The sequence below is a fragment of the Beta vulgaris genome, chromosome 3 (assembly GCF_026745355.1).
Source record: "Beta vulgaris subsp. vulgaris cultivar EL10 chromosome 3, EL10.2, whole genome shotgun sequence".
Classification (NCBI taxonomy): Eukaryota; Viridiplantae; Streptophyta; class Magnoliopsida; order Caryophyllales; family Amaranthaceae; genus Beta; species Beta vulgaris.
The window spans coordinates 22834056-22847902 of NC_079204.1; the positions used below are offsets into that span (position 1 = coordinate 22834056).

The 13847-nt window shown below is 36.4% G+C and overlaps 1 protein-coding gene across 1 annotated transcript; it reads right to left on the bottom strand.

Moving 5' to 3' along the window:
- Positions 1-9736: 9736 nt before the first annotated feature.
- LOC104907982 (hypothetical protein) lies at positions 9737-13062 on the bottom strand. Its single transcript, XM_010697014.4, has 2 exons — positions 10646-13062; positions 9737-10371 (listed from the first exon to the last, which is right to left on the bottom strand). Exons 1-2 carry the CDS (start codon positions 12692-12694, stop codon positions 9952-9954), a joined length of 2469 nt encoding a protein of 822 aa, XP_010695316.1. The 5' UTR covers positions 12695-13062; the 3' UTR covers positions 9737-9951.
- Between the last annotated feature and the right edge of the window lie 785 nt (positions 13063-13847).

Below are 13847 nucleotides of genomic sequence, written 5' to 3' on the forward strand. Positions count from 1 at the left end.
AGCAAATACTTGAGTGCGGCATGGTCAGTGTGAACAATGACTTTCGAACCAATGAGATAGGTTCGAAACTTATCAAGGAAATAAACAATCGCAAGGAGCTCCTTCTCAGTAGTAGCATAGTTCATTTAAGCTCCATCCAAGGTTTTACTCGCATAATAGATGGCATGCAACACCTTATTCTTCCTTTGACCCAACACCGCTCCCATAGCATAGTCACTAACATCACACATAATCTCGAACGGTAAATCCCAATCTGGAGGTTTTATTATTGGAGCAGTTATCAGTGCTTTCTTAATCCTGTCAAAGGACTCCAAACAAGCATCAGTAAAGTCAAAAGTGGCATCCTTAAGCAATAATTGAGTTAGGGGTTTCGCGACTTTAGAAAAATATTTTATAAAACGGCAATAGAAACCTGCATGACCAAGAAAACTCCTCACTACCTTGACATTCATGGGAGGATGAAATTTCTCAATCACCTCAATTTTTGCTCGGTCAACTTGGATGCCACGTTCAGAAACAAGATGACCAAGTACCACTCCTTCATTGACCATGAAGTGGCACTTTTCCCAATTCAGGACCAAATTAACATCATAACAACGTTTAAGGACCTTAGAAAGATTATGCAAACACATGTCAAAGTGAGAATCATAAACACTAAAATCATCCATGAATACCTCCATGATATTCTCAATGAAATCTGAAAATATGGCCATCATACATCTTTGAAATGTGGCAGGGGTGTTACACAAACCAAAAGGCATTCGACGGTAAGCAAAAAGTGCCATAAGGACATGTGAATGTCGTCTTCTCTTGGTCTTCGGGATGAATAGGAATTTGAAAATAACCAGAATATCCATCCAAATAACAGAAAAAGTTATGAGTTGCTAATCTTTCCAACATTTGATCAATGAAGAGGAGGGGGAAGTGATCCTTCAGGGTGGCCCTATTCAACCTGCGATAATCAATACACATACGTCACCCCGTGACAACACGAGTAGGAATAAGCTCATCCTTATCGTTCTTAACAACCGTTGTCCCCCTTTCTTAGGAACGAATTGTACCTGCTTCACCCACTTAGAATAAAAAATGGGATAGATGATACCCGCGTCAAGTAGTTTCATTACCTATTTTTCACCATCTCCTGCATATTAGGACTCAAACGACGATTGTGGTTCTCTTCCAGATTTATTCTATCCATACAAAAGTGGGGGATAATGCCCTTGAGATCGTCAATGTTATACCCAATAGCTTTCTTATGCATGCAAAGCACATTGAGGGGCTTTAAAAGTTGGCTATTATCGAGTTTAACACTCACAATCACATGACAATTCTCATTGTCATAAAGGAAAACATATCTAAGGTGAGTGGGTAATGGTTTTAATTCTACCCTCTTTACATGTGGCTCAGAAGCGGAACAAGTGGTTTGCATTACCTTAAAACCTTTGGCCTCAAAGCTATCCAAATCAGGGAGCAAAGAATCTATTTCATCATCACCTTCTCCTTTTCAGGCTCCAAAAGCAAGAACAGCCTCCAACTAGTCATCTAATAAGGCTCGAGGAACGTCATCTCCAACAATCTCCTCTATGACATCAATCCTACAACAAGTGTTTTCAAGCATAGTAGACTTTATAGCATTAGTAAGTTTAAAAGTCACAGTATCATCACCAACACTCAAAGTAAGAGAACCGGACTTGACATCAATAACAGCACCAGCAGTACATAAGAAAAGTCTACCCAAGATGATGGGGATTTGACTATCCTCCTCTGTTGTATAATATGAGCACTATAAGAGGGGGGGTGAATTATAGTGAGAGAATAAGCTATACTTTTTGCGGAATTAAAAGTAAACTTGGGAACAAACAATGGGAACACGAGAGATTTAGTGAGGAAAAACTTCCTAGGCCTAGTAGGAAGAAACAACCTCGACCACAAGAGATTTTAAAACAACTTTTCACTATAATAGGCCAAAATACCTATGATTACAACCTATTACTTTTCTCTCGATTCTCAACTTAAGTCACTCAACTCAAGTTCCCACCGACAGTTCCCACAACTAACGTTCCTCTCAAACTTCACTCGAAGTTCCTTTCTCTTTCTCTTTCTCTTGCTTCACTCAAAGCTTCTCACACTTACAAGAGTTCACTCAAACCCTTTTCTCAAAAATACACTTTGTAAAACAATGGAAGAGTAATAAACTCGATTAATCTAAGTATGAATTCTCTTAAGAAAAATGCACTGACTCTTTTAGATAACTAAGACAATATTAGCTAAGTTAGACACCCATTTGGTGTGACTAATAAAAGTCAGACACACTTTGTTCTAATGAATTAGGCGCCTATTTATAGACAATTAAGACAAGACATGTTCTCCACTAATTAAACCATTATCACATGATCTCCATGATTTTAATTAATTAATTAAATAAATTAAATATTCTATGTCAAATAAATAACCCAATAATCCACTACTTCACTTCATAAGGGAAGCAGTAACATATTACGTGGTTTTACAAAACTTGAAGAATAATTAAACTCATTTAAATTTAATTAAATACTTGGAGGATAATTAACTAAGTCACTAAATCCACTAACTACAAAAACGTGTAGCAGTATCTTTTTAGGCGTGTAGTACAGTTTTTAGGAAATAAAATAATTTATTTACTTTAGCTAGTTTTTAGGAAAAATATCTTTTTAAAATATCTATGATAAAATCGAAAAACAATTTTATATTTTAAAACCGAAATCATTTAAAAACCGGAAAGATATTATTTTTGAAAACAAAATCTTTTAAATAAAAGATAAAAGTTAAAAGATAAGATTTGAAAATCGGTTAGATTAAAATCAGAAAATCTTTTTAAAATCCTTTTCCTAACAAACTAAAACTAAATTCCTAAAATAGTGGATCTTAGTTAAAACAACCCTAAAACTCTAACAAATATATTGGGAGCATATTTGAGTTAGGCGCACAACTTTAGATACTCTTAGGTGTTCCTAAATCAGTTTTAAGTCTTGTTCCCTAACCTTGTTCCTACAGTGCCAGGTCTGTTCCTATCATGGGAACAAAACCAAGTTCCTTTGAGAATTCACCACGAACTTAATCAAGCTTTTACTCAACCTTAACCTGAAGATAATAAATACACCCTAATGTATTCTAATCTTCATTCCATGCTTGATTCTTCACCACTCGAACATCTTTACTTCGATCTTGATTAATTCTCCGTTTTAATCTTCAATCAAGTATTCTCTTAGCTCGAGCATTAATTACCTTGCAACAACATAAATAAAATATACTATGTCTTTTGTGGTTAGGTCATCTTCAAAACTCAAAGGTCAACATCCTCCATATCTAGTACTACAAAATCAACAGGAATATAGAATTTTCCAACCGTCATAGGTACATCCTCTAAAATACCAAGAGGATATTTTACAGAACGATATGCCATCTACAAAGTAATATGCGTGCACTTTTAAACTCCCCAAGTTCAATTTATTTCAGATAGATAAAGGCATAACAGATACACTAGCTCATAAATCACATAAAGCCTTATCAATAAATAACGCACCTACATGACAAGGGATGGAAAAACTACTAGGATCCTTGAGTTTTGTTGGGATTTTATTCTGCAATATGACACTACACTCTTTAGTTAGAGCAACTCTATCTATACCACCAAAATTCTTCTTCTTAGTGATCATATCTTTCCAAAACTCAGCATACATTGGTACTTGAGAAACTAAATCAGTTAAAGGAATTGTTACCTCAACGTTCTTGACCATGGCCAAGAACTTACCAAGTTGTTAATCGATCGACCTTAAGTTTTTGCATCCTGTGGGGAAAAGGTAGTGGTGGTGTAGGAGAATCAGTAACCTTCTCCTTTTGCTTCCTTGCTTTATCTACCTTCCCGTGCTCAATGCTAATTTTTGAGCTATCCTCATCTTCATTTTCATCCACTATATCATTCTGGACTAGAGGTGGTGAATCATCAGTAGGCATAGGTGGGGGCATCATACTGTGTATCGCTTCGAAAAGTAACGACATTAGCAATTTCTATGGGAATTACTTGCCCCGGTATATGACCTAGTTACCTCTGCACATTATTTCCAGCAACCTGAGCAAGTTGAGTCTCCAAGTGTTTGGTACTGTTCTTCAACTCCTTGATGCTCTCTTCATGATTTTTCTACATAAAAACCATCATTTTCATTAGATCAGACATGGTAGGCTCTTGAGAGTTGGCATTCTTAGAAGCTTGCTGCTGATAGCCTTGGTCTGAAGGCCTATTGAAACTAGGAAGGGGGTTTTGAGGTGCCCCTTGGTAATATTGTTGTCTAGCAGCATGTTGTGGTGGGTTTTGATGAGGTGGTTGGTAGGAAGATTGTATTGGAGGTTGTGGATTCTGAACATTGTTGCTTTTGTAGGAAAAATTAGGATGATCCCTCCAACTTGAGTTGTATGTGTTAGAGTATGGGTTGTGTGGAGGTCTCTGCTGAAAAGCATTTGCATGCTCCATCTGATTCGTGTCAGGTTGATTGTATAAACAATCATGACCAAAGTGGCCTTGAATACCACACATCTCACAGTAAGAAGAGGTAATAGGAGCCATAGAAGACATCGCGTTAATACTCATAGGAGGAGTACTAAACTGTGAAGATTTCAGTGCATCCATTTTCATGTTCAATTGGGCTACTTATAAAGACAATAGGGTGTATGCTCGGCATCTAACTTTTTCTTCGTAATAGTCCTAGAAGAATTATCATCATTTGTCGCTAAGTTGGCCAGAAAATTGTATCCTTCGTCCACCTCCTTATCTAGGAAACACCCCCTGCAGATGAATCAATTGTACTCTTAATATGTGGTTGTAGACCATTGTAGAATGCTTGGGTGATGGACCACTTATCAAGATTATGGTGTAGGCATTCTCTTTCTAGGTTCTTGAACCTATTCCATGCTTCTTTCAACGTCTCATCAGGTTCTAGATAGTAGCAAGTTTACGTCATATCTCAACAGTCTTGGTAGGAGGGTAGTACTCTTTCAGGAATGCTTCAGATATAGCACTCCACTCAGTTTCATTAACACTGTTCAGCCATTTCTGTGCCTTGTCCTTTAATGAAAATTTGAAGACCATGACCTTCAACTGACAGAGTTGTTGAAACCGCTGTAGATGATTGGCAGGGTCTTTAGATGGATGCCTCCCAAATTGATTCTGTTGGATCATGTTGATGAGGGCAGGCTTGATCTCAAAGTTTACCGCTTCTATGGTGGGCATAGTGGGACCTATGGAAATGCTACTAGGGGAAGGTACCCCATAAGATCTCAATGACTTAGGAGGCATGATTGAATATGAAGGACCTTCCGTAGACGTTTCCTGATTATAGACTACTTTTTCTTCTTCTTTTGCTTTTTCAGTTGTTGGATGGTTTTCTCAAGATCAGGATCAGTTGGAACTGGAGTACCTGTTCTTTTGGACCTAGGCATAAAAGAAACAAGTGCAGTGAGTTTGCCTCAATTGGAACTTGAAGTTCCAATGAGACAGTAGAAATAGTTCAAATAATTAAACAAAAGCAATAGAAATTAGCCGTCTCCCTGGCAACGGCGCCAAAAACTTGATGATTTTAAAAAGTAATACCGCAAGTGCACGATGTACGTTTTTAGCAGATACTTAGCAAATACGGGTCGATCCCACTGGGAGAGAATCTCTATCGATTTTTCTTAATTATAATAAACTATCTCAGAGAAACGAATGTTTAATTTGAATAATCAGTAAACTAGAAGCAAAGTAATATCAAAATGTTGGTTTAATCAATAAATTAAAACTCTAGGGCATACGTTCGGTCTACCATGCTCATACCATTCAAAGAACACAAATCAATTCAATAACAAATAAACTAGAGGGTAAATAATTAAAGAAATGGTTAATCCTTCGGTCCGGTATTAACAGCTTCAATTCAACCTATGCAATATAATCGCTAACATATTCAGAATTGCCAATTGTAATGAAGCCTCTAAGAATATGATCTTTCAATTCTAATTACTATTAGCAAATTAATTAACTCTTGATATTGGCAAATTACAAGAATCAAACTACTTAAAACTTATCAATTGAAATTATTCACAACCCTAAACCATAAATCAATCAATTTCAAAGCAAAATATCATGGTATAAATATGGCTTCCCTTCCTTTGCCCTAGAAAAGAGACTACTCACTCATAATTGAAATAACTAAAGCAAAATAAATAATTAACCAAGAATTCATGGTTGAGAAATAATGAAAACAATAGTAAAGCAAGAGAAAGACGATAGCAAATATTAATAAAGTAGAAAACAATGGAATAATACTTCTAGAACTTGAATTAATGGAAGAGAAGTAAAAACTAGGGTTTGAAGGAAAAAGATGAAGAATAAACGTAATACTAGAGTTTTCTAGGAATAAAAGCATGAGAGAGAAAATAAAATAAATTTCCCCTTTTATATTTTCCTCTAATCTAATCTTTAATGAGTCAAAGAAAAAGAAATAATAAAGTAAACTGATAAAAGAAGTTTGATGATGGGATGATAATAGTGAAGCCACCACAAGCTTGCATCTCGCATCGAGCCCGACCAGTGGGCGCTGGCTGGCCAGCAGGCTAAGCAGAAATTCAAGCGCAAGAGAAGAAGCTCACGTTGGGCGCTGGTTCGCAGACAGATTCCCAAGGTCAACTTCCGATGGCTGTATCTTGCGTTATAGGCATCGTTTATAGGTGTGTGACATATCGTTGAGAAGATATTCAAGTATAGTTTTCAATGCAACTTGAACCACTTGCATCCGATTTTTAGAATTAGAGTTATGATCAAAAGAGTAAACATGTATTGGTTTTTATCATTTTGGAAATAAATGCATTTCTTCGTTTTCAACTCAAATTTACTCTCGAGAGATATGTCGCGATCCTCATGGAAGCTACTTCACTTAATATTTATAAGGAACAAGAGAATAATCCACAAACATAAATTCACCGATCAAAAGCCACCATTCATCAACTCCCTTTACAAGAATTATCCAATTCATCCAAAATCACTTCGGAAACGTCAAAATAACTATGAAACTATCTGAAACATTAAGAAAACCAAAAACGAAGCGTAATAGAGCACATAATAGATAATCCATGTTAATTGCAACTAAAATGCAGCTATATAAATCAATATGCTCTAAAAACTCTATATAAAAATGATTTATCACCATAAATCACATTATAATGACCAAAAAACTATATGCAAGGGGATGAACTGATACCATTGTACAATTATAGGTACTACAAGCAAAATTTCATGAATCTAATTCATAAGCACAAAAAACATGATCTCGTGCATATAAAATTAAGGATCACATAATGGTTTAGAAGTAAAATTTGATGCGTGAATTCCACAAAGTATCGTCAAGATCTCGGAGAAAGAACCTCGAATGTGATTCCTTCACTTGGTCCACCAATCCGAATGAACACTCCACTAATGCTAGTTGTAAGGAAGAGACGTTCTTTTGTTGGAGTAAAATAACGTGACTTTTGAGAAAGAAATAGAAGAGAGAAAATATTAAGATCTATTTTCTGATTACTTGACTAATTATAGAAATAATTAGGTTAAGTAATCCCACCTATTACTCCCTCTTGGCTGGCCACCCTAGAATGCTCTATGGGCTCTAGGTTTCGTTTTGTTGATCCAAATTTTAATGTGTGACCTTGTAGGATTTATTTAAGTGTGCTTTGGGCTTATTATTTACTAACCCAAAAGTATCTAACATTCCCTAGCAAGACGTAAAGATGACCCAATTAAACAAATTATTATCTCCATAATACGATCCATATTATATTTAGTAATTGCAATATAGTCGAGGACATATTTCCTTTAGTTTTTTCATAAAATTAACAGCATGAAGGTGCTCAAAATTCGGTCAATACTGCACCAAACTACAAACCAAACAGTTTCATTGTGGTTTAGTTCGTTTGCGGTTTCAAAATTATGGTTCGTTTTGAGATTCTAATTAAAATGCATTTTGTTGTTTGGTTTGGTTTGGTTTCCCGAACATAAAAGACCAAACCGGAACGCAAAACGCTAAGACTGTTTTAACTAAAAACGCTTTTTTAGTATCTAACAAACTATTTCAAAAAAAAAAATACAAAAAATTATTTGTGATAAGAGACTTATTTGTTTATATTATTCACATTACGCTTCATCGAATAAAACTACTACATCCTGGTTTCGTTATAAAATAAATGCAACATGTGGGAGGTACAAGAGTATGAAGAGGAGAGAGATAGAGAGAAATGAAAAGAGAGACTCATGATCAATAAAGAGATAGAGAGAAATAAAAATTGGGACTCATATGACGAAAAAAGAGATAGAGAGAAGTCTTTTTTTTTTGACATTAGAAAAACTTCCAATAATATATAAAACTGAATTACAACCTAGAGAGCATACTAACCAAACATAAGGAAATCATCCTGAACAAGATAGAGAGAAGTCAATGCAATAAAAATAATGTTTAGTTTATCTTAGAACTTTCGAAAATTATAAATAATATACTTATTTCATAATCAAGAAAGTATAAAATAAAAAATTGAAACAATATGGCCAAATCGCAAACCAAATTACACCCAACAATTTTTACGTGGTTTGGATTAGTGACTCGTAAATTAATGCAATTTGATTTAGCAAAATCCGAGATTATTAATTTACAGTTTGGTTTGGGGTGTGATCCAAACCAAACTGGGAACAGTCTAACACCCTTTACATCATTACATGTACTAAGTTCTTACAAATTTGTTTTTGTTTGAGGGCAATGTTTTTACAAGTTGTTCAACATATATATATTCAATTAGGGCTTGTTAAACAATGCCCTAGAATTTCCTAGTAACGCATTAAATACGGTACTTGCATTTCTTTCCCTCTTTTCCCTTGACTCACTTCCCTAATATTTTTTCATTTTCAGATTTTCTCCCCTTCTTCATTGACATTCCCTCCCATCTTCTCTTACTCACCACTAGACAACGGTGCCGCCGCACAATCACCGCCGCACCACCATCGCCGCACCACCACTGCACCACCACCACAGTGCTACCCCCGACACACTACCACCGTCGCAGCCCGACCATCAACCCCTCTCTGTTTTTTTTTCATTTACAGTGAATTGTATTTTTTTAAAAATTAAGCGAGGCATCCACCATGGACGCCCCACCACCAGTGGAGGTGCCCATGGCAGGCGCCTCACCACATGGTGGAGCGCCTGCCATGGACGCCTCCACCGGTGGTGGGGTGTCCATGGTGGATGCCTCCCTTAAAATTTTTAAAAAATTCAAAAAAAAGGAGGCGTCCACCATGGGCGCCTCCACCGGTGGTGGGGCGTCCATGGTGGACGCCTCCCTTTTTTTAAAAAAAAATCAAAAAAGATGAAGAAAAAACAGGAGAGAAGAAGGGCGGGTGGTGTCGTGGTGGTGTGTCGGGTACGGTGGTGGTGCTGCCGTGGAGAAGGTGGTGGTGTTGGTGCTGCCACGAAGAAGGTGGTGGTGGTGGTGTGGTGGGAACTTTTTAAATTGAAGGAGGAGGGGTTAGGGAAGTGAATCAAAGGAGGAGAGAGAAAAAAATGCAAATGTATAAATACGTTATAAAAATACCGTATTTATTACTAGGAAATTCTAGGACGTTGTTTAGTAACCCAATTCAATTATTCAAAGCCTCTGTTCAAGATAATGTAATAATTTGCACTCAATATTGCAATTTGCAACGCAAAGTGTATAAATAAATAAGTAAAATGAATTATATCTTTGTACATCTGTCATTATTATTACTCACGAAAAGGGGAACTTAATTATCCTATTTATTTCCAAGACTAAACGAAAAGAAATGCATAAATATTTTGAGCATCCAATAAAAATATATACATAAATAGAAAGGAAAAAAAAAAAACTGTAATCCCCTGCTTTCACTTATTTGAGTAAATTATGTGCATATCCAACCAATGAGTGCATTGATGTCTTGAACCTGCTTAACCCCACTGTACCTGAAAATATGTTAAAGCTCTCAAGCTCTGAGGTTGTTTCCAAAACATTCTCCAGCAGATTTTGTAGTCCTAGATTTTTGAAAATTCGAACGTTACTTTCCTTGTCTTTCATCATCCAAATTGCAAGTTCAATGGTAAACCTGCGTATCCTAGGAAATTTAGCAGGTGGGTATATATGTTTCCTCAGAATCTGTACTAGCACATTTGCTATCTGACTTTCTTCAATTCCAGCTTGTTCGAACATGGTACTCGATTCGGCGTAAGTGATGAACTTGAAAGCTCTTGCTGCTAATCCAACTGTTACTTCTTGTAGTTTGTCTTCATCTGAAATGATTCCCTTAAGAACCTGCATTACAAAAAGAGAATCCATTATCAATGAAAACTCTAAAGTAATTATTTGGTCCGAACATTTTTAAGGCCATATCATACTTAAGATTAGTCATCGGTGATACTGATCGTACTCATTTTGGAAACTACTAAATTAGAAATTACTTTTTTTGGTTTTTGTACTTCTGTTTTTTGTTTCTAAAAAAAAAAGAAACTGAAAATCAAAATGATAAAAAAAACATGCACAAATCAAACAATCTTAGCATAATCTCTCATGAATCTACAGAGCTTACCATGGGTCCTGCTGCAGCAACTCCCCTTAGCTCCATGAAGCGATCCTCTGCACTATAAGTGCACAAATTTGTCAATATCCTTGCAGCAATAATTCGAACTTGTGGATCTTCTAATGCTTTCACAAGCTTCTCTATTCCTCCTAGTTTCAAGATACAGTGACAGTTCTGCTTGCTCTCCAATGCAAGCATGACTAATGCTTCGCCAACTGCAGTTCTAACATGAACTTGATCTGATGGCATATCTTCTCTGAAAAAGATATTCAGCAACTCTTTAATAATTCCACCTGTACCTCCAATTCTCTCTGTCGCGTCATCTTCCATTGCTAAACTAGTCAGTATCTCAATCCCAAGCTTCTGCAGATTCGGGTGTTTCTCTCCGTGCCTTAATATATCTCTGATATTGCTGAATGTGAAAACAATCTCTGATATCTCTTTACGAAGTTGTTTTCCTGTGCTACCTGTCGTGCTCGCTAGCATTTTTATAACTTGCAGGGATTTTTTAACTGATTTAATCTGTGATGTTGCGACATTATCATCCTTCAGTAACTTCTCTCGTGCACATGTGAATTCTATGATTTTTGGCAGGAGACCTCTTGTGTTCCCTATCTTTCCACAGTTATCATGGTCACGAGCGAGCTTCTTCAGAAGACTTAGTCCAAGATGATTGAATGTCCAGAACCCATAATGCTCATGATCAGCAACGATATTATTCTGACAAATCTCATCAACTGATGAATCGGATGTTTTCTCTACATAAAGAAGAGATGAAATTGATTCCAGAGAACCGGGAATTCCTGCAACTCGAAGTGAATTCTGTTTCTTCCCTGCTAATCTTGATAAAATCTCTGCTGCTGATTGTCTGATTTCCTCTTCTTCTGGGTCTTTCCAATTCAACATCTCTACTAATCTTTCAACTGCTGAAAAAGTTGTTCCAATTTTCTGTAGAGTATCATCAGAAAATCGCTTACTCGCTGCAAAACTTCGAAGAATCCGAGCACCCATAAGCTGTTCGTCTGGTGAATTTGAAGCTAGAAGTTCCATGGAATAAGACACCATATCCATCTTCAACCCATCAAAAACACTTCCATCTACACATCTTGAGTAAGCATCATAAAAAAATCTCCTAACTGAAGTAATACCCCAAGGTCCAAATTCGCATTCTTCACTCACTTTTTCCAATATTTTACCATAGATTACCTTCAATTCCCAGTAAACTTTCTCTAGTAAAAACAATGAGGCTTCAGCCAAGGCTAACCCATAAAAGATGATTAAAGCACTTTTTCTGTTCCTTTTGTCAGAATCACCTTTTGCTATCTCACCAAAGTCACGTCGTATGAGCTTAATTAATGAAAGAGCTACACACGCCATTGCAGCTAAAATCTGAAGACATTGAAGAATCTTGCTTATGTTTCTTGACAGAAAAAACCAAGAAAAATAGGGTAAGATAGGCACATCTGAACTCGCCCATCTTCGAGTTGGAAGATGTTTTTTGTCCCATTTTTTCTGTCTTTCTTCGCTGCTAGCATTTATATTTCTACCATTTGGACCCGGTTTTCTGAACATGGACATCAGAACGTTCCAAAATTTACTCGAATTTATCTTCAGAAGCCGAAAACTGGTGATCCCGGCATCTGTCAAAGTCCAAGTGGACTGGCGTTGCCACTCAAGTTCATGACTTCTACTGAAAATCCTTGAACTTTCAATCAGAAGTATGATTGATATGACCCAAAAATCTGTTTTGTCTAACGTTATTGCAAACCCACCAAGAAGAACCACAGTTGCCCAGATGAAGCCTAGAGTTCCTAATCCAGTAGCTGCCTTCTCAAGGATTGCGAGGCGAAGGGCAAACAGGGTTAGTTTCTTCTCAGGTGCAGGAACTGGTGGCCCGACTGATCGACGTGCAGCAGAAGCATCAGCACTGCGTTTGCTGTTTTCGGGTTCAAAGATGGTGGCGCTTTCATGAGGAGATAAAGCATCACTGAGCCTCTTCAGGTCAGATATTTGCAAATGTAGACTGCTATCACCTGCCTGAGGACTAGCATGATCCATGTCTTTTAATGAAGTTTAGTTTCTGGTACAGTAAAATACAGTTGGGTTTTGATTTTTGTCAATTATGTTTTGAGTTTCTGAAGGTTATTGTTTTGATGGGTGCTTGAATTTCGACGAAGAAACATTGAAAGAACGACAAGTGGGTTGGTTATATATAAAGGACATATTTCTCGTTCATCTTGGAGATGTACCAACTACCAAGGTTGTAAATCAGGTGGCATTTCAGCTAAATATACCGTCGTGAATTTCCTTTCTCTAATAAGAATTGAGATATTTCTTTTTCCTTGGAGTGAAGACATTCACAAGGGTAAATAATATAGACGAGATTCAATTTCAGGTTTTGGACATCACCTTCTAAAACTTTAACTAGTTAAGTTAGTTGACATCTATAAAATTGAGATATTTATTAATAGATATATACTTATGGCCCTCATAATAAAGAGAAAGATAAATGATTAAATGAACTTGAGGACCACGTTTCTTAAGCAAGCCAATATAAGGTAGAGTGTAGCATCTTGTTGCTTAGCTTCCTTTTCTGTCATTCGTTCTGGAAAAATTGGTTTTCTGTTATATTTATGCTGTTTTTCTGGCAATATATGTTTGGTTCATCACTTTTTATCTCCGTGTTAGTTATTGCTTGGAAGCATGTCTATGTCTGGTCATCTCTTCCTGCTGAAGTAATTATAATCAATCTTAAAGTTTCCTTATTTATCAGAATTAAGAAAAGAGAAGTATACATACAAACAACATTTCATATTGATAGTAGACCAATTATTATAATATACTCCCTCCGTTTTCTAAAAATCTTCTTATTACCGTTCTTACAGATACCAAGGAGGATCCATTTGTGTGGGGTGTAGGGTGGATAAAGTAGGAGAGAGAAAGGAGTTAAGATAAATAAACAAATAAAAAGGGGTTAAAGTAGGAGAGAGAAAAGGAGTAAAATTGAATTAATAATGTAATGGTGGACCATATGATAGGGACATGAGAGGATAAAAAAGGAAAACAAAATTCCAAATAAGGAATAAAGTAAAAGAGGAAAATCTTTTGAAAACGCACTTAAACAGAAAGAGGAGAGATCTTTAGGAAACGGAGGGAGTACGGTCTAATTTTAAAATTATATAGACAAATTCAAGCCTACATTTGTCCAACA